We start from the raw sequence: 21,658 nt of genomic DNA, 5'->3' as shown, positions 1-21,658 counted from the left end.
GTTGTGAGATTTTAAATTACTGATCCATCTCTGTGTTCATTATTACTCCATTTAGATTTTCTATTACTTCCTGATTCGGTCTTGGTAAGTTGTGTGTGAATTTTTTTCTTTTAATTTTTTAAAATTTATTGAGATTGATTTTATGGCCTAGAAAGCATTTGATCTATTTTGGTGAACAAAACATTTAACCTGGAAAAGAATGGTATTCTACAGTTGTTGGGTATGTCAGTAGGATTGAGTGACTCTTCGTGTTACACAGATTTTCTGTCCTTACCAATATTTTTGTCTGCTTCTCTCCATTGCTGAAAAAGGAGTATTAAAATCCCCAAATGTGATTGGGAATTAATTTATTCTCTCCTTAATTCTGTCAATTTTTATGTCATATATGTTGAGGTTCTGCTATACACATGATAATTACGTCTTTTGGATGAATTGGTCCTTTATCATTTGGAAATGTCCCCTTAACACTGATAATGCCCTTTGTCATGAAGTCTACTTTATCTGATATCTAGCCTTCTTATTAATATTGGTTACATGGTGTATGTTTTTCATCCATTCACTTTCAATCTATCTATCCTCTTATATTTAAAGTATGTATATTACAGACAGTGACTCAGTGGGTCTTACTTTTTTCTTCTGACAATCTCTGTCTTTTGAGTGCTTAGTTTGTTTAGAGCTAATGTCTTTTTGATGTGGGTGAATTCATTAACATTTTATTTGCTTTCTTTTGCCACTCTATTTTTTTTATTTCTTTGTTCTTCTTTTCCTGCCTATTTTTGGATAAATTTAGTTTTGCTAGGATTCCATATTTATGTCAGTTATTAAGCAGTGACTCTTAGACTTTTTTTTGTTGATTTAGGGATATATTATATATCCTTAACTTTTCATAATCAACTGAGAGTTAACATTTTACCACTTCCACTAAAATGTAACTCTTGTAACAGTGTAAGTTCACTTGTTATCCTCCCTTCCTTTACATTTAGTTGTCTTTTGTATTATATATGCATACGTTATAAATCCTACAATGCAGTGTTAAAAAAGGCAGTTTTTTTTTTTTTTTTTTTTAAGGGCCACAGGTGCAGCATATGGAAGTTCTCAGGCTAGGGTCGAATCAGAACTACAGCTGCTGGCCTATGCCACATCCTCAGCAACACCAGATCCAAGCTGCATCTGTGGCCTACACCACAGCTCATGGAAACATCAGATCCTTAACCCACTGAGTGAAGCCAGGGATCGAACCCACATCCTCATGGATATTAGTTGGGTTCATTACCACTGAGCCACAGTGGGAACTCCTTTTTTTCTCTTCTTTTTAAAATGTATTTTGTTTAAAATGAGGTGTAGTTGATTTATAGTATTATATAACTTTCAAGTATACAATATAGTTATTCACAATTATTAATGGTTATCATTTATCCATTTATAGTCATCATAAAATATTGGCTATATTCCCTGAGCTGTACAATATATCATTGTAGCTTATTTGTTTTATACATAGTTGTTTGTACCTCCTAGTCCCTGCCCCTATCTTGCCTCTCCCATCTCCCTCTCCTCACTGGTAACCACTAATTTGTTCTCTAGATCTGCAAGTCTATTTCTTTTTGGTTACATTCACTAGTTTGTTTTATTTTTTAGATTCCATGTATGTGATATCATACAGTGCTTATCTTTCTTTGTCTTACTTACTTCACTAAGCATAATTAATACCCTCCATTTGTTGTTGCAAATGGCAAAATTTCATTGTTTATGGCTGAATAGTATTCCATTGTATATATACCATGCTTTCTTTATCCATTGATCTGTTGATAGCCCACTTAGGTTGCTTCCAAATCTTGGCTACTCTAAATAATACTGCTATGCTATGACCATTTTGGTGCATCTTTTTGAATTAGTTTTTGTTTCTTTCAAGTATACACCTAGGACTGGAATTACTGGGTCATATGGTAGTCCTATTTTTAGTTTTTGAGGAACCTCCATACTTTTTTCCACAGTGGCTGCACCAATTTACATTCCCACCAACAGTGAAAAGTACTGTTCTTCCAAAGTACACACTCTATACCAGCATTTGTGTGAATAAATAGGATCACTGGATCACCTGCATGCAGCAAGAAAAGGCACTCCTTAATCTCCAGACCTCTAACCTTGAAAGCAAAGATATAATTCCTAAAATTCCATGTAGATCGTTATTGCTTTAGAAAATTTTCCAATTTAATATTTATTGAAATTACTTTCTGGCAATATCTTTAATATGTTTAATAAAAAATATACTTTTCCTCCTGAATATGACATGTTTGTCTTTTTTAAAACATTTTTAAATTGTTATTTCCCCAATACAATTTTTTTTCTACAGTACAGCATGGTGACCCAGTTACACATACATGTATATGTTCTTTTTTTTTCCCATTATCATGCTCCATCATAAGTGACTAGACATAGTTCTCAGTGCTATACAGGAGGATCTCATTGCTAATCCATTCCAAAAGCAATAGTTTGCATGACATATGTTTGTCTTGAACACCAGACCTAGTACTAGTATTTTCTAAGTTCTTTTAGTTTTACTGGAGTATAGTTGACTTACAATGTTGCATTAGTTTCAGGTGTACAGCAGAGTTGCATACATAATTTTTAAAGATGATATGATTTTTAAATTATTTTTAATAAAATCTTATTTACCTTTAACTTGTTCATTGAAGACTGAGAAAGGCATGTAAAATTCCCTTTTATACTTTTCTACCAGTTTTTCTTATAATGTTTAACTGTTTGTTTTTATACAAATTAATGCTGTATTATCATGTTTGTAAAAATTTATGGATGTTGTATATATCTAAGGCATTATACCTTCCATCAGTGTAACAAGTCATTCTCATTCCTATTTTATCTTGTAATCTAATTTGCTGTATATTAGTATAGTAACTTCTGATTTGTTTTTAATGTGATCTTATCCAATCTATTTATGTTAGTTCTTTTGCCTATAACCTTTCTGTGTCACTTTGCTTTTGACTTACTTCTTTTCAGACCCCATATATTTAGATTTGTGTTTTTTAAAACATTTTCTCACTGTTTTTCCATTTCAATTTAAAAGTTAAACTTTGGAGTTCCTATTACTGAGTGGCAGAAATGAATCTGACTAGGAACCATGAGGTTGCAGTTTTGATCCCGGGCCTTGCTCAGTGGGTTGAGGATCTGGTGTTGCTATGAGCTGTGGTGTAGATCTCAGAGGTGGCTCGAATCCTGCATTGCTGTGGCTGTGGCGAAGGCTGGCAGCTGTAGCTCCAATTCCACCCTAGCCTGGGAACTTCCATATGCCTTGAGTGTGGCCCTAAAAAGAAAAAAAAAAAAAAGTTTTATCTATGTAGCTAAATATTAATATGTTTAATATTAAATTTATCATATTGAAACTGATATGCATATTATGTTGTCATTTTATTTTCTTTTTTCACATGTATCCATTATATGTTTTAGTTTTATATATTTTACCATATTAATTACATTTTCTTTTATTTGAACTTCTCTAATTATTAGGATATTTTCATTCCATTAATTATTACTTTTGTCCATTAAACATTGATACAATTTGTAAGAGGAGATTTTCAGTTCTAAAGTAAAACAGTGTATTGATTCTTTCCTTTCAAAGTTGGTAATATGAGAGTTCCCGTCACGGTGCAGCGGAAAAGAATCCAACTAGGAACCATGAGGTTGCAGGTTTAATCCCTGGCCTCACTCAGTGGGTTAAGGATCTGGTATTGCCACGAGTTGCGGTGTAGGTTGCAAACTTGGCTAAAATCCTGAGTTACTGTGGCTGTGGTATAGGCCCACAGCTATAGCTCTGATTTGACGCCTAGCCTGGGAACCTCCATATGCCATGGATGGGGCCTTAAAAAGCAAAAAAAAAAAAAAAAAAAAAAAAAAAGATAGTAATATGAACATCGTTTAACTGCTTATTGTCTCCCAGTTTTATCGGTACAACTTAAAATTTTTCATACAATTATTGTTGTTAAATTATTTTCTTTCAAAAGTTATTCATAATATTTAGATTTTGTTTGATAAATGTACTAACTGCATTTTCTTATACTTAAATAGTTCCTGTGTCTTTAGCCAGTCCTTCTATATTAGAATGTCCTGTCACTTTGACTTTTTAATTTTAAGGAATTTCTCATTAATTATAGCATATTTTTGAGTAATTATTTGTGGATAGTTCATAAATATTAGTGAGAACTCTCTTAGCTGATAATTTTTCTTTAGGTACCATGGCACATAAACCCCATATTAGCTTGGCGTTTAATTCTTGGCAATAGTGTTTTTTTCTTTGAAATTCTATAGACTTACTGAGATTTTGTATTGTGGGAAAAAGTCTAGAAAGGTTAGAATTCTTTTCTTTCTTTCCGTGTGTGTGTGTGTGTGTGTGTGTGTGTGTGTGTGTGTGTGTGTTTGGGTTTTTTTTGTTTGTTTGTTTGTTTTTGGTTATTCCTACTCTCAGGTCATCCCTTAGAATATTTTCTTGAAATAATTTTGGGCTCACAAGAAGTTATAAAAATAGTGGAGTGTTCCAATTGTATCCTTCAGCCAACTCTTCCAATGATAACATCTTATATATAACATATAATAAAACCCAGGAAATGGGCATTGGTACAATCCATATAATTTATTTACTTACAAGCGTTAATCTCTTAAAATGATGGCCTCAATTGTAACTTTATTAATTTAACTCTGAATTAAATAAATATAATTTGTTATCAAATAAAACATAATTTATATATTTTTATAAGTTTATTTATTCCTTTTTTTCTGGTACTGGGAAATTAATTTTTTATGCATACAACTCTCATCTCAACTAGATTCCCAGTTCTCTAGTGCAAGAAACATTCTTGTGGAGTTAACTGTTGTGGCTCAGTGGAAATGAAGCTATTATCCATGAGGATGTGGGTCAATCCCTGATCCCATTCAGTGGGTTAAGGATCCAGCATTGCCATGAGCTGTGGTATAGGTCACAGACATAGCTCGCATCCTGTGTTGCTGTAGCTGTGGTGTAGGCCAGCAGCTGTAGCTCTGATTAGACCTCTAGCCTGGAAACTTCCATAGGCTTCAGATTTGGTCCTAAAAAGTAAAAAAAAAAAAAAAAGGAAAGAAATATGCCTGTGTGTATCTTTCACAGTAGATATCATCTTGTCTGATACCAGGATGGACTAGTCTACTATTTTGTGAAAAAACTGTAGCATTTGATGATTGTCTTATTAAGTCACTGAGAATAGTAACCATTAAGTGAAGTTAGTTTCATGGTGTTATTTCTGGCTCTGGTCAAATATTGAGGAGAGAAGTCTGATACAAATGGAAATCATTGGCAAGGGCATTAGGTAAATTTGGCTTGACCACAAATGATAGTCTATAAAGTGCAGTGTTGGGAACTGCTTGGCTGTCTGAATTGCTACCACCACGTTCAACGTTTGTAAGACCTCACTCCATCCCAGGCAGCCCTCTCCAGTGCCTTTGAAAATAATTCCTTTAAACAATGGATGTGTGCCTGCCACCAAATTCGAATGTATTATAAGGCAGATCTCTATTGTTTGTAATGCCCAAAGGAAACTCCCCAGAAGAGCATTAAATAGTGCAAGCTTAGTCTGGGATTGCCAGCTGAACCATGGATTTGTTGCCTAGAGTGCCCAGTAATTTAGAAAAGTATCTAAAAAAAGGTCTGGTCAAGGATATTCCCTCTTTCATGCATAGGAGAAGTATATTACAAAATAGAAGCTTATTACAAAATGTTAATACCATGTTATAAAATTGAAGGCGGATATATGGCAAGAGCACCCGATGAAGTCAGGATATTTAAGCTGCTTCCAGCTTTACAATTAATGGTTCATATGATTTTAGGAAAGACACACAGCCTCTCTGAGTGAGGCATGTAAAATATAAAATGAAAGGGGTCTATTGATATTGACACTTGTTTTTCAAAGTGGATCCAAATATTGTCCACGACAGAATTTACATAATGTGTTAAATGCCATTTCCTGGAATCAGAATCTATTAAGAGCTAGGAACCTTCACTTTAATCGAGGGCCCCAGGAGATTGTTATGCATACTAAAGTGTAGGAACAACTAGATTAGTTTACTTGGAAGGCTCCTTCTAGATTTGGAATAATCTATAATTCTAATATACACTTACTAAGTGCTACAGATATTACTTTGTGCTAGTGAGAATTAGTTTCATCCATACATTTTGTCTTTTCAAATAACATCTTTGAGGCTTTAGGGAGCACAGAGATATTGGTAGTCCATTTAGTCAGAGCTGTGCAGGATGGTGTCTTTATGGATTCTCCATGATCTAGGTCTTTTCCTAATTATTGTTCAATCAGAAATTCTATCCAGTCTTATCTTTATCTTAGAATTTAAATTCTGGAAAAGCCAAGTGAAACAGTGTACCCCACCAAGAGAACACTTCTCTAAGAAAGAAGATTTTTTTCATGTCCCCAAAGCAAAACTCTCTCCCTTGAACAAGCAGGATGACCAGCGGCCACTTTTGTCCTTCTGAAACCTGTGTCCCCTTGCATACTTCCATGTGCCATCAAGGCCTTCTTCAGAGGAGCAGATACCACCCAATCAAGTTAGTCTTTCTGCTTTTGGCCAGAGAACTATAGATGGAATATTTCTTGCCAATATGTATTGATTTCATTAGTCAAACTCTCAGAGTTATCTTGCCATAGCATGAAGTCTCCTATAACAATATCCTTTGGATATGATTCTAGAAATAATCCTTTTAAGGATTGGGGCTCTATAGGTGCCAGTCTGGGAGACATCCATGGATTGTTTTTAAATAACTTTTTTATTTTGAAATAGTCTTAATATACCAAGTTGCAAAAATAATACAGAGTTCCCATGTACCCTTTTTCCAGTTTTCCCCAATGATAATAATTATATAATGTTGTCAAAATCAAGAAATGAACATTAGCACAATATTCTCAACTACAGATAATATTTAATCTTTTTTTCCCACAAATTTTATTAATGAGGAATTATTAGGGGCCTTTTACATGCTGTAATACACTTGACATTGTCTTTCTATTATATTTACAAGCAAGAGGCAGTGTAGTGTACTGGATAGAGGAGTTTTGAAGCCAAATATATAGTGCAAGGCTGTACTGATTACTGGTTAGGTAATCTTAGGCAAGTTGCTTAATTTATCTGAGCTATAGTTTTCTTATCTGTAACATGAGGATAGTAAGGTTTATTTTATAGGGTTGTTATTAGGAATAAATAAGAAAGATTAAATGATGAAGCTCAATGAAAAGCAAGTGTCTGATATTAATAGGACTTTAATAAGTGGTAGTTTTTATTTTAAAATGAATACAAAATAGTGCTTAATCTTTTGTGGGTTAACTCCTCATGCACATATGGCCTTCATATTTAAAGTAGAGAAAAACAATGAATAACAGTGCTTAAAATGTTTTTCAACTTTCTTTTTTTTTATTTTTATTTTCTGCTTTTTAGGGCCATACCCACGGCACATGGAAGTTCCCAGGTGAGTGGTCGAATTGGAGCCTTAGCTGTTGGCCTACACCACAGCCACAGGAACGCCAGATCCGAGCCACAGCTGTGACCTACATCCAGCTGGCAGCAACACCAGATCCTTAACCCATTAAGTGGGGTAGCGTATCAACCCACATCCTCATGGATAATAGTTGGGTTCGTTATGGCCGAGCCACAATGGAACTCCAATTTTTTTTTGTCTTTAAATGCACCAAATTTCTAGTTATGTTTCTAAAACTCCAAGAAATGTAGACTTACAGAATGTTAGGTAATCCAGAGTGAGTCTGCCTCTGTTAGGATAATCATAGACATTAGAAAAGGAGCAAAGTTACTGTGGTATACTAAAAAATTAGTATTTGGTCTTTGTCCTTGGTTTCTGGCACACAGTTCCTAAAATCGCTGAGTAATGAGTGTTTTTTGTATGCTAATAAGATAATCAGTGGCTGGCGCCCCCAGATAGCTTCAGGATGGAGGCAGTTCACCAGAAAGACCAAGGCTTGGTTAGAAGCTTGAAACTTCCAGCCCCACTCTCCAACATCTAGGAACAGGAGAAGGGATGGAGATGGAGTCAGTCACCCACAGCTTATGATTTAATCAGTCATGCCTGTATTATGAAACCTTTATAAAAACCCCTAACTGAAGGGGTTTGGAGAGCTTCCAGATCGGTGAACAGATTGAAGTGCTGGGAGGGTGACACACAACACCCAGAAAGGGCATGGAAGCTCCATACTCTTGCCCTGTAATCTCTTCTGTTTGGCTGTTCCTTTATAATAAACAGATGACGGGAAGTTAAACTCATTTCCCTAGTGAGTTCTGTGAGTCTCTATAGTGAGTCGTCAGACCTGAAGTGGGGAGGCAGTAGCCAATTTGGACAGAGGTGTGGATAAACCTCGGACCTAACACTCATGCATGGTAGCACCAGTGGGGCTGTCTTGTGGGACTGAGCCCTAAACCTGTGGAGTCTGACATGAACTCTTAGTAATTAGCATCAGAATTGAATCAAGTTGTAGAACACCTAATTAGGGTCAGAATTGGTTGGTGTCAGGAGGAAAAAAAAATGCCTCTCGGTTGCACAGCCAGCATGTGGTGAACAGGACCCTGAACGCAGGTCTCCTAACTCTCCTCCTTATATATAGGAGCTTAGATATGAGAAGAACACTGCCTCAACCTTCTTAGACCAAAAAAGGACACAGCAGCTCCTGATTGGGTCACCTCAGGTTGAGAAGGGTAGGTGGTAGGCTAAAGTAAAATCTCTTCCCTGACTCTGTATCTCAATACTTATCTAATAATAAACTTTTATTTTTTTCTCCAGGGATTGCAAATTTTTATCCTCTACACTGTCAGAACAAAAATCTTTCAGAATAAAGCTTCCACAGTGTTGAAATCATTGTCATCATCTGCTGGGAAAGTGAAGGTGCTGCCGTCAATGAGCCCACTGCGGCTGCGTGTCAGGATGTATAACATGCTCAGGTCATTTCCAGCCCTATACGGACGCTTTAGGCTGCTGGATCCATCTGTACTTACTGAGGAAATGACAGACCCTGAAAGTGACCAAGCAGATGGACAGTAAAACTCTTACCTTTTGTGGTCCTCTTTCTATCCATCGCATGTTGAGTTTTACTTTTCCTGTTTCCTTCCTTTAGTACACAGTCTTCCAGGGGGGTCTCCCTCAGTATATTTTGCTCAAAGTTGAGAATCCAGTAAAACCTGTTGTCTGTTATCATCAGGGATAATGGATTTGGTAATTTCTCTCTTAGTCAATAGATTCTTATACCAATGAAGTGAAGACTCCACTCAGCTTTCAAGAATATTCAAAATTATCATTGTTCCTCGTACATAGTCTGTGTGAGAAACTTTGCTAAAAATATTGAACCTAAAATACATTATTTTGCAATTTATTAAAAAAGACATGAAGAGAAGAATTTACCCTCCAGAACAAAATGACTCTTGATAAACACTGCAGGGAATGGCTTGTATGTATCATACTTCTGATCTGTGCATATTTTAAATTTTGTATGTGCTTATACTTTTATTTCCAGTTAAGACTTTTGTACCAATTTAACCTTTGGAAATGGCTTTTTTTTTCTGCTAAAAAATATGTTTTATGACCAGAGGAATTGACTCCATGAGAAATGGGCAGTAAGACATTTAAAAAAATATATAGCTGGTTGCTAAAGCCTCTGGATATTTCCTTCCAGTTCTTGATATCTGCCCTTGATGAAATGACAGTGAGACTCAAAATATGGAAACTTAGTTACAATCACCCCTTATAGCTTTTAAAAGATCTAGCTGCTCCTGGAGTTTCAAATACTTGAATCATGAAAGGCTTCCTAAATAAAAAATGACCTCTTCTGGGTGGGGGAGAACTCTCGCTGGACTTGGAGATAGAGTCTTTTAGTTGGTGTGCTCTGCTGTAAATTGGGCAGCTGCTGAACTGAACTAAGGGACTCAAATGTCATGTGAGCTGTGGCACACCCTTACCACACTCTAAAGAACATGGTTTGCTTGTTTGTTCTAATAGAAATGGTTGTAAATGACTGTTGGATTTCTAGGTGAGCCAAGAGCCTATTTTATCTGTAGCTTAACTGAGACCTTACAGGATAATGGAATAAAGTAAAAGGAAGAGAATGTAGAAGTAAAGCAGTTCTCAGAGGGCAGTGTTTTCAGTGGTGTTCTAGTGCCATCCCTAAATAGGTGCTGGATTTTGGGAAAATTACAAGATGTGGTTGACCTACTTTGTGCCCTGAAATTCACATTCAGATGAAAATAAACCTTAAGTAAAGGGCATGTGTGTATTTTCTTTTTTTCTTTTTTTTTCTTTTTTTTTTTTTTTTGCGTTTTAGGGCCATGCCTGCAGCATATGGAAGTTCCCAGGCAAGGGGTCTAATCAGAGCAACTCACAACTCAACCAGCCCTACACCACAGCAACTCAGGATCCAAGCCACGTCTGTGACCTACACCACAGCTCACAGCAACACTGGATCCCTGACCTACTGAGCGAGGCCAGGGATCAAACCTGCATCCCCACGGATACCAGTCAGATTCGTTTCCGCTGAGCCACGACAGGATCTCCTAGTAAAGGTCACTTTAAATGTGGGGGAAAAAAAGTAACCAAAGAACTACATTAAGTCCGAGGGTGAAATATATTGTTCCCTTGGTGGTTTTAGTTTTCATTTTTTCCATGATTTGGGGGTAGATCAACCATAATTCCATACCATGTTCCTGGAATGGCTGTACCAGAAATGTGGAAGCTCCACATGCATGTTGTGGAGTTAAGTCAGGTGGGCAGTACTGTTCCCCTGCCTACGCTGAAATCCTGCCACTTGGAAATAATTCTATTTTTTTTTTGGCTGCACCTGGAGCATGAGGGCATTCCCAGGCCAGCGACTGATCCCCTGCCACAGCAGCAACTTGAGCTGCTGCAACCAGATCCTTAACCTGTTGTACCACAAGGGAACCCTGGAAATAATTCTACTGATTTAAGCCTTCACCTCATACACTGGTCAGGAATTTTAGTTTTTAGTGAGGGAGATGCAACTCCAATTAGGTTAAGAGTCAGAGTTTAATGGTTCAATTCATCGTAAAGTGTAGGGGCTGAGTTGAGTTTAAGTGAGTTGACTGTATGTTTTGGTTTGTCTGAGCCAGTCCCAATTTGTTCCTATTGTCCTGACTTAAGTATTACTAGTAGCCCCTTTTAACTCTAGTGTCCTGCTTTGGACCACTAACTTTGTATTTAGAGTTTAAACTCAGTGAGTTCAAAGAACATGTCAGGATTCTCTTTTTCTCTCCCTGTTTTCTTGGCTTTGTCCTTCCATGTTTAGCCTCATCCTCACATTGGGTTTTAATGGCTGGAAACTGGCCATTAGCATCCCCCTCCTCCTGCCCTGCAGGTTGCTATCAGTGTCCCACTGGCTGCAGCCAGCCAGAAGCCACTTGAGCCAGGAAACTGCTGTTCAGTCCCCTCTGATACAGTGCACAGCAGGGGCAGGGAGAGGAAAGGACCAAGAACTGGCATACCTTCATGGCTTCTGTGCCCACAGGCATTGTATCCAGAGACTGTTGATTCAGACTGAGTCACATACTCACTGTGAAGTGGAGGGCTGGGGAAATGACCTGGTTGACAGGATACCCTGAGTGGAGAGTTGACAGTTACACCAAGGACAGGAAGCTGGCAGCAAAGCATAGAGGTGCTTTCGCTGTATCTCCAAAATACAAGGGCATCCTGGGAAAACAACTTCTTGCAGGCTTTTTAGTCTTACTTTGAGCGAGCCTCTTAGGTCCTTATTTGAGCAGGGTTTGAATGGAGTGGGTAAGGAAAGCATGAAATTATTTGGTGCCTTGGAATTTGAGAAGTAAGGACAGGGACTATAAGGGCTGAAGGGTAATTTTATTGGAAAAGAAATTTTCATGAAAGGAAGACTCAGAGTACTGCAGAACTGGTTTTCATGATATTCTGTGAATACACTGTTCCCTGTTTCTGATATATTTCATGTGATAACAGTACCCTATGTCCTTTTTGGTTGTGTCAGCACATGTAGTTTCTTCAGGGAACAACCATCCTGACCTTTGGGTTTCCTTTCCTGGGTCTTTTTAAAATTTTCATTATTTTTTTTAATTTTAATTTTTTTTTTTTTTTTTTTTTTTTTTTTTTAGGGCTGCACCTGCAGCATATGGAAGTTTCCAGGATAGGGGTCCATTCGGAGCTGCAGCTGCTGGCCTACACCACAGCCACAGCAACCTTTCTCAGGTCTTAATAGTTCAGGGGTCACTGTTTAATCCAGTTAGAGTCTGGATTGCTTTTTCTCTTACTTACTTCTTAAATTTTGAAGTTTATCTTGCCTCTCTCTCTTTTTTTTTTCCCCTGTAACCAACAAAGGGAGGTCATTCTCAAGCTCAATTGCTATCAATTTGTCATTGCCTTATTCAGAAGAGCTTGGCATTCTTTGCCAATGCTTGGAAAACCTGGGCCAAAAGTGCTGACTGGATCATACTAGCCTGTCAAACACTGGAGTCTCTGGCTCTGTGGAATCCCCTTACTGTGACCCTGGGACCTTTAGTACCTGGTTCCTCAGATGAGGTCCAATACAGAGTCACCAGGATTGGTTCTATCCTGGGGGTGGCTGGGGTGGGGGGAACAAATATGGTGATTATAGGGGGAGGGTCCAGTTACTAAGAGAGGAAATGGCTTCCTATTTATATTTTTAAAACATCATGCTAACCATTATGGCAGTTTTAGAAGATATTTATAAGTTATATTTTTCAAAACAAAATCCATAATTCCCTAATCCATCGATAATGCCTGTTTTTCCATTTTCCCTTATACTCTTTATTTGTATGCATAAAAATTTAAATAACTGTAATTATAGTAAGTGAAATTTTATTCTGATTTTTGCTTACAATCTCCTCATTCTTATAATAATTGCATAATATGGCATAAGTTACTAAGTTGTTCTATTATTGGATATCTAGATCATCTCAGTGTTTAATATTGTAGTGAATATAACTAATAAACTGGTACATATATTTTTCCTTTCTTCTTTTTTTTTCTTTTTTTTTTTTTTTGCCTTTTTAGGGCTGCACCTGCGGCATATGGAGGTTCCCATGCTAGGGATCTAATTGGAGCTGTAGCTGCCGGCCTACACCACAGCTCACAGCAACGCAGGATCCTTAACCCACTGAGAGAGGCTAGGGATCGAACCTGAAACCTCCTGGTTCCTTGTCACATTCGTTTTCACTGCTCCACAACGGGAACTCTTCCTTTCTTTTTAATTATTTTCTGATGATAAATTCTCAAGATTAGGGTAAACATGTCAAAGGTGTGGACATTTGGGAGTTCCTGCCGTGGCACAGTGGTTAGGATCTGGCATTGACACAGCTGTGGCTCAGATTCAATCTCTGGCCTGGGGACCTCCATGTGCCAAAGATATGGCCAAAAAGAAAAAAATAAATAAAGATATGGGCATTTGTTTAAGTTCCCTGTATATACTATTATATAGTCTTGAAAATATTACACTAATTTATAAGGTCACCAACATTTGGCCTACCATAAACTTTTTTTTTTGGTATACTGTTTACTTTGATATTTTATTTTTAAAATGATTTGCATGAGTTGTCCATTTATCGATTGAACTGTTATTTTTTCTCATAAATTTGTACGCATTCTTTTCTATTACAGTTATTAGCCCTTTAATTATTACTTTTGGTGACAGTATTTCCCCCCAGTGTATTATTTTCCTCTCTTTTTAATATAATGAAAATATATATTTGATTCAAAATATCCAAAAGATTTATGGAGCATTTAGCATTTCTTGCATTTAAATGTCTTTATATAGGCAGAGTATATTTCTTTTTGTATTAAGGAATATTTTAGAAACTTCTAAAATGAAGAACAAGGGCTTAAATATGCCAACTGAGAGCAAATGAATCATGTTGGCAGACACATGACATCTCTCCCCCTTCATTATATTGACTGCAATTGTGTGGAGTTCCATGACAGTTATTTTTTCTCCTCAAATGTGCTTTCTGTCTTTTTGTGTCCATCCACCTTTTGTTAAAAATGAAACACTAAACTTGGAGGAGATTAGCAATTATTTGTTTACATTTTGGTTGTTGGAAATAATTTGCTGTTTGCTTACATTTTTTATTTTTAAAATTAACTTTATTGACATATATTTACATACAATAAAAGGCACCCAGATTAAGTATATACTTAGATGAGTTTTAACAAACGTGTACCCCTGTGAAACCACCACCCTAAGATTAAGAACATTTCCTTCACCTTGTAATGCACCCCTTCCCAAAACCCTTCCCCCATCCCTGGTCCTGGCGGCCACTGATCTGCTTTCTATTACCATGTATTAGTTTTGCCTGTTCTGGAATGCCACGTAAATGGACCAAATCCTTTTTTGAGTCTGGCTTCTTTAACTCAGTATGGTGTTTTTGAGATTCATCCATATTGTTTATATCAGTGGTTTGCTAATTTTTATTGCTGAGTAGAATTCGGTTGTTCGGATAGACCACATCTTGTTTATGTATTCACTGGTCGAGGGACATTTGGTCATTTCTAGGTTTTGAAAAACATGAATAAAACTGATATAAACATTCTTCTTCAAGTCTTTGTGTGACATGTTTTTTCTTAAAATATCTAGCAGTGAAATTGCTGAATTATAGAGCAAGTGTTTGTTTAACTATATAGGAAACTGACAAACGGTTTTCCAAAGTAGTTTTATCTTTTTATACTCTCAATGGCAACATATGGGAGTTAGTATTTAAAGTCCTGATTTTTGAATTTTTTCAAAAAGTAGAAACAGGTCATAAATCCTTTTTGCAAGCTACTGACCATGTTTCTGAAAAATCCTATTGCTTGATAGGTTAAAACTTTATTTTAACAAAGAAAAAGAAGAAAATAAAAGCAAAGCAGAGTGGTATGATCTAATGTTGTTATCTCTTAAAAGTGGTATTTCCCAGGGAACTATAGTCCAATTCTTATCTTCTTCTGGTAGAGTTTTGTTACACGTGGAAGTATGATGTTGATAATTTGCTGAACTTTGATATAAGCTGCTATGAAATCATGATATAACAGTTCAGGCTGCCTGGACCTTTGAAATACTTCAGAAAATAGACTGATTTTTTTTTTTTTTTTTTTTTTTTGCCATAGTTACTACCAAGCCATTAGGGAAGCATTCTGGACTGGCATTTGTGGTCCCAGCTATAAGCTATGTGACTTGAGGCAAGACATTTGTCTCTCTGGGCATAAGCCTAGGCTCTACCTTTGTAATGGGCAGGACTACGTGAATTCTAAATTCTGTACCAGCTGTAAAATTTTGTGACTCTGAATGCAGGCTGAAATTATGCTAAAATCAACTTAAAATATTGTTTCTACCTATGTATTATATGCATATATTTTCCTTAAAAAAAGAAGATAAATTAGAGCATGCCAAGTAGAGCCAAAGCCCCATCCCCTTCATCTTCTTTTCCTTCCCTTTTCTCCCCACAGTGAGCCACTGTAATAAATTTGCTGTGTATTCTTCCAGATTTTAAGAAATGCATATACACAAAATTGTACATGCATAGAAATTCATAGTCTCCTACATGTGCTTTTTTCTCTTTTTTTATGTAAATGGTAGAGGGAACTGATTTGGTGGTCCCCAAGCACACTCCCGGGTTCAGCGATTTACTAGGAGCACTCATAAGATTCAGTGTAAAGTCATATTCACCGCTCTGATATATTACAGCAAAACAGTGTAAAGCTAAATTAGCAAAAGAAAAAGTTGCACGTGGTGAACTCTAGAGGAAAGGAGGTATAGGCTTTCAAAAGTTCTCTTTCTGTACAGCACAAAGGATGTGCTTAATTCCTCCAGCAATGAAATGCAGTCTATCAGGAATTTTCATTAGAGACTCAGGGCCCAGGTTTTTACTTGGGGTAGGTCACAGAGGCATGCTCTCCCTGGTCTGTACCAAAATCCCAGACTCCCAGAAAGCAAGCAGCTGTTCATCATAAACCATGTTGTTTGTACAACAGCTTAGGTACAGTGAACCATTCTCCCCACCTTGCAAGCAGGGTTTTCTAAGGATAGCAGCCTCAGGATGCTACACTAACTCTTTCCTGCCCTGTTAATTTTCTGAAACTTGCTTTTTTTCTCTCAAAAAATATTTTGGAGATCTCTGTGTATACATTTCTTCTAATTGCTCTGTACTCTTTTGTTTGAAAATAATACACAGAGGCATATGTGTATTCTCATGCAAGAAGATTTCTCTGGTATCCTAAAAGTAGGATTGCTGGGTCACATTGGGTTGGGTTTTTTTTTTTTTTTTTTCTTTCCCCTTCTTTTCAGGGCTGCACCTGTGGCATATGGAAGTTCCCAGGCTAGGGATCAGATCAGAGGTGAAGCTTCCAGCCTATGCCACAGCCACGGCAATGCTGAATCCAAGCTGAATCTGTAACCTATACTTCAGCTTGTGGCAATGCTGGATCCTTAACCCACTGAGCAAGGCCAGAGATCAAACCTGCATCCTTGCAGATGCTATGTTGGGTTCTTAACCCGCTGATCCACAATGGAAACTCCCTATTGGGCTGAGTATTTTAGATATTGATAACTATTACCATACTACCCTTTTAATGGTTTGTTTAAATGGTATGCCCCCACAACTAAGTTTGAATGTCTCTTTTGCCCTACTCTTTTCTATAATGTGTTACAGAATTATGAAACATCGTATCATTATGGTTTTACTTTGCACTTTTTTTTTTTTTTTTTTTTTGGCTGCACCCCCGCATTAGGAATCCTTGGGCCAGGAATCAAACCTTCGTCACAGCAGTGACTACACTGGATCCTTACCCTGATGAGTCACCAGTGAACTCCTTATTTTGCATTCTTATTATGACTAAGTTTTTATTCATTGAAATCACTTTTTGAGAATGCCCTGTTTAATTTTTCATTTATATAGAGGGATTAAAAGCAGGATCATTGGCATAAACATTATATTAGAGATGCGAGCACACAGTACACAGAGTTTGATTTAACAGGTGTGATTTCTAGAATCTGACATCCAGTTTTCTTAAAAGAGCTGAAGAAGCTACCTAATCAAATGAAAAGGTGTGAGATCTCCTTGTACATCTCATGGAACTAGTCTTTCAATCTAAACTCTGACAGAGTGCACAGGGGTAACTCCATATAGTCTCCAGGAGACATAAATGAAGAAAAGCAAACAGTTTAAGATTAGTCAGAGATGAAATCCTGTATGGCTAGGGAGCTAGGAACTCACCAGTGATGGCTGCTCCCTGTTTCTGGAAGCCTGCTCTATGAAATGGTGGGAAACTTCATTCTTTCATTCCGTAGGAGGGCCCAGACTCTAGGGATATAAAATCTAGGAAGAATTGCCTTCAAGGAGCAATTTCTTAGAGTTCCCATTGTGGCTCAGTGGCTTAAGAACCTGACATAGTCTCTGTGAGCATGTAGATTGACATCCTTGGCCTTGCTCAGTGGGTTAAGGATCCTGGTGTTGCCACAAGCTGCAGTGTAGGTCTCAGATGTGGCTCAGATCCGGCGTTGCTGGAATTGTGGCATAGACCAGTAGCTGCAGCTCCAATTCAGCCCCTAGCCTGGGAATTTCCATATGTCACAGGTGCAGCTCTAAAAAGAGAGAGAGAGAAAAAAAAGCAATGTCTCTTAAGTGAGTTGAACATTAGAGCCCCATGGTAAGGTAAAAACATATTTGGGTCAGTGGTGCACCTGAATGAATATCAGTCTTTTCTCCTTTATTATTTTTTAATTGGGTAGCATCTTCCTTTGTTAACACAAACAGATCTTTATGTTTGGCCAGTGATGGGGAGGCTCATTTGACCAACTGGCCCCTATTTGGTTCTCATGAGTTTTCCCTTGTTTGTGAGTTCTCTTACTTAGCCAACTACTGCCACAACTGAGCTGACTCTTAGGGAGGGACATAACTTCTCCTTTGTATTTCTCATCCTAGGAGGACTTACATTATTTGTTTGGTTCCCCTCGAGGGTAGCTGAGATGATTGACAATTTCAAAATGATGTATACTACTAAGGGAGAATATGGTGAAAGAGAGTTTTCATCCAACTTATTTATAAGGCTCATAGTCTTTGTCCTATTTCCAATCCAGTCGGAGAATCTCCCTTTTTCATTCTCAGGATTTCCCCCCTTCTATTTGAAGAGTGCTAGCCACACAGACTTTCAGGGAGAAAAAGCAGGTGGTAGGTAAGTGAGTTGACTGCATCTCTCAAAATTGCAATACAACTGTAACCCTTCTTCAGATGTCTGTGAAACTTGCTCATTTCATCCCTTGCTATAGGCAAAGCCAACTGTATTTCCTTACACTGATTCTCCTTTTTTCATATATTTCCACCTTTCACCTGTCTGATTCAAGGTAATTGTTGATGTTCATTTCAAACCAAATTCACCTGACATAGGACAGAAGGCCAGGTGATTATGAAGTTCAGTTTACTCTGGTTCAGTATCTTTCTAAGTCATACAAACACACAAAAAGAGGGTAACATGTTTTTTGACTAATAGTACTTTAAACGTGTGCTTACTTATAGAATTCCTAGAACAATCTTCTTAGTGGTTTGATTGATGCTTATCCCAATAAATGTGACCATAATTGCTTAATAAATAACAATTATATAACTTAGCCTTTCTGGTGTCTCTAATGGAAGGCAGCAGTAACTAAAACCGGTGTCTGCAGTGGGATAAATCATATTCTTGGTAAGGGTGGTAAGTGGTTCAATTCATGTTATTGCTCTGTGGCCAGTTATCACCTGCATTTATTGGGAGTCTAAGTACAGACAACCGTACCATCAGCAACCATGGCACATTACAGAAAAGCAGTAACTGTTTTATTGACTCAACAGGTATTTAATGAATGCCTACTATTCACTTAAGGCAATCAATGCCAGATGCTTGAAGGGATAAAGAGAATATAATCACTGCCCTCAAGTTGGGTGGGGGCGGGAGTGGTGGTGGTAATGATGAACAAGAAAGACGCTCAAAGACAGGATTACAAGGGAGGATACAGAACAATCACATGAGATTTCATAAAGAATTGTCAAATATTTGTTACAAAAGTCAGAGTTATAATGTAGTCTTTACTGTCTTTAAAAAAATCATAAAAGATAGCATTTACACTGCCCGTTCGCCACAAATCTTAATGATATCAAGAGCTGGCATTATTTTACACAGCTAAATATTTGCATAACCTACCATTCAGCAAGCCATGTATTAGCATATAACCAAGAGAAACTCTCATACGAGAAGTATATACATAGAGGCACATTGCAGAAACTGGAAACAACCTAAATATAATTTGACTGGCGAATAGATAAAAAAAAAGAAAAATTTGGAGTTCCCGTCGTGGCGCAGTGGTTAACGAATCCGACTAGGAACCATGAGGTTTCCGGTTCAGTCCCTGTCCTTGGTCAGTGGGTTAACGAACCGGCGTTGCCGTGAGCTGTGGTGTAGGTTGCAGACGCGGCTCAGATCCCGCGTTGCTGTGGCTTTGGCGTAGGCTGGTGGCTACGGCTCCGATTCGACCCCTAGCCTGGGAACCTCCATATACTGCGGGAGAGGCCCAAGAAATAGCAAAAAGACAAAAACAAAAAACAAAAAAAAAAAACAAAAAAAAGAAAAATTTGTGGTATATTTTTCTAAAGGAATATTATTCAGCAAGGAAAATAAATGAATTCTAGCTATGTGTAACAACATGGGTATATCTAAATACGTTATCTTTTTTTTTCTTTCTTTTTTTTTTTTTTTTGTCTTTTTTGCCATTTCTTGGGCCGCTCCCGCGGCATATGGAGGTTCCCAGGCTAGGGGTCCAATCGGAGCTGTAGCTGCAGGATCCGAGCCGCGTCTGCGACCTACACCACAGCTCATGGCAACGCCGGATCCTCAACCCACTGAGCAAGGGCAGGGATCGAACCCACAACCTCATGGTTCCTAGTCAGATTCGTTAACCACTGTGCCACGACAGGAACTCCTAAATACGTTATCTTGAGTGTAAACATTATGTCCCAGAAAACAACATAGCAATGATACTCTATATAATGTCTCTACCAAGTAAAACTAAACAACATATTCCACAGGCATACATATATATGTAAATTAAACTGTATAGAAGATTAAAACACCACCACCACCAACACCCCAAGGAAATGCTAAACAGAAAATCAGGAGAGAGGCACAAGGACCACAGGGGAGAGGAGCACACTGGGAGGTATTATTTATTGGTAATGTTCTAATCTTTGGGTTGGGTATTGAGTTCCAGCTGTTCATTATGCTCTTAAATTAAAATGTAATTGTTATAAAGGATCAGGAACAGGAAACATCGCTGAAGTTTTTGTGGACAATTTAGTATTTAGCTGAAATAAAAAAATGGGCAGGATATGGTTTTGGTTATAAAGGTGTTTATAACCTAAAGGGGGCAATATGACAAACTCAGATATCTGGTAATTTCATGCTTTTATATGACATATTACTAAACCCAAATAGCCTTGATTTCATGCTCAATCACAATATTGTAAGCCTACATCCAGCTGGATAACAAGAGGCAAAAATCTATCATAAAGTTTTTCATCGTGGGAAAAGAATCTGAGAGAGAATGGATGGTGTATCTTATAACTGAATTACTTTGTTGTATAGCAGAAATTATCACCACCTTATAAATCAATTATACTTCACTAAAACTTTAAAAAATAAAATTTAAAAAATTTCAAATTTATATTTCTGGAGACTCCTAGGGAACGCTTTAATGTTGCATAGATATCCTTGTCCCATGTCACCTGAGTCTCTGATCTGGCTTACAAACAGCACCTCAGCCTCTCATTTTCTAATTTCTTGCCCCAGGCAGCTCCTGCTTCTACTGTGATCTAAGGAATCATAACTACCTCACCTCTCAGTTTCCCTAATGGTGGCTGGAGGAGGTATTAACATTAAACAAGACTTCACTGATTGCTTGAGGATGAAGCACGAGGGAATTACAACATAAAGAACCTTAAACTGCTTTCAGGGTTCCAGAAGACCACTCTATGGGTGCTTTCTTCCCAGCTTCCAGCTGGCCTCAGTTTAACAGAGATCAGTTTATTTCTCCTCAATGGCAAGACTCTTGAGTGATTGCCCCTTTCCTCTGAACCTAGCAAGGGGAAATTTTTTCCCCTCGTTTCAGGCTAAGGTTCACTTTGACCCTGCTCCAGGTTCTGACCTCTCATTAGGAAGATTGTGGTATTCCTTACTTCTTTTGAGAGTTTTTTACCTATGTCCACATTTGTGTAGTTTTTTTTTTAATCCAACCTCAAGCCATTTCAAAGACCTCAGGACACTATTATTGGACAGCAGTTCATTTTCCCAAATTTGGATATTCAAGTCACAACAAGCACTGAAGGATAAAATCTGGAACTTTTTTCATTCTTTCTTCAGTCTTCCGCTTCTCAATCCCTGGAAGCAATTGCTCCATACAGCATTGGAAAATACCTTTCAGATGCAAAAGAATTTTAAACTCATATATTTCACTCTCAAACAGAACTTTTCAGACTTAAAGCTGCAAAAATGTCATATTTCTTAAACTACTAAAATAACAATAACTTCTCACCCTGAATTCACTTCATCTGGTGAACAGCTGGG

General features: G+C 37.5%; 1 protein-coding gene across 2 annotated transcripts in view; it reads left to right on the top strand.

The window, feature by feature from the left end:
• Window positions 1–14,620, top strand: part of ADGRG7 (adhesion G protein-coupled receptor G7) — a 68,218-nt gene extending 53,598 nt beyond the window's left edge. The window contains exon 16 of one of the 2 annotated variants that reach the window (XM_021070565.1): window positions 8,834–14,620. In XM_021070565.1, the coding sequence (XP_020926224.1) occupies window positions 8,834–9,091 (258 nt within the window). In that variant the 3' untranslated portion in view covers window positions 9,092–14,620. The remainder of the gene's footprint in view (window positions 1–8,833) is intronic. The other variant, XM_021070566.1, reaches the window with a different exon arrangement.

This window comes from Sus scrofa, chromosome 13 (genome assembly GCF_000003025.6).
Source record: "Sus scrofa isolate TJ Tabasco breed Duroc chromosome 13, Sscrofa11.1, whole genome shotgun sequence".
In the NCBI taxonomy this organism is placed as follows: Eukaryota; Metazoa; Chordata; class Mammalia; order Artiodactyla; family Suidae; genus Sus; species Sus scrofa.
The sequence above is the reverse complement of the archived record's forward strand: the minus strand, read 5'-3'. Positions and strand labels throughout refer to the sequence as shown.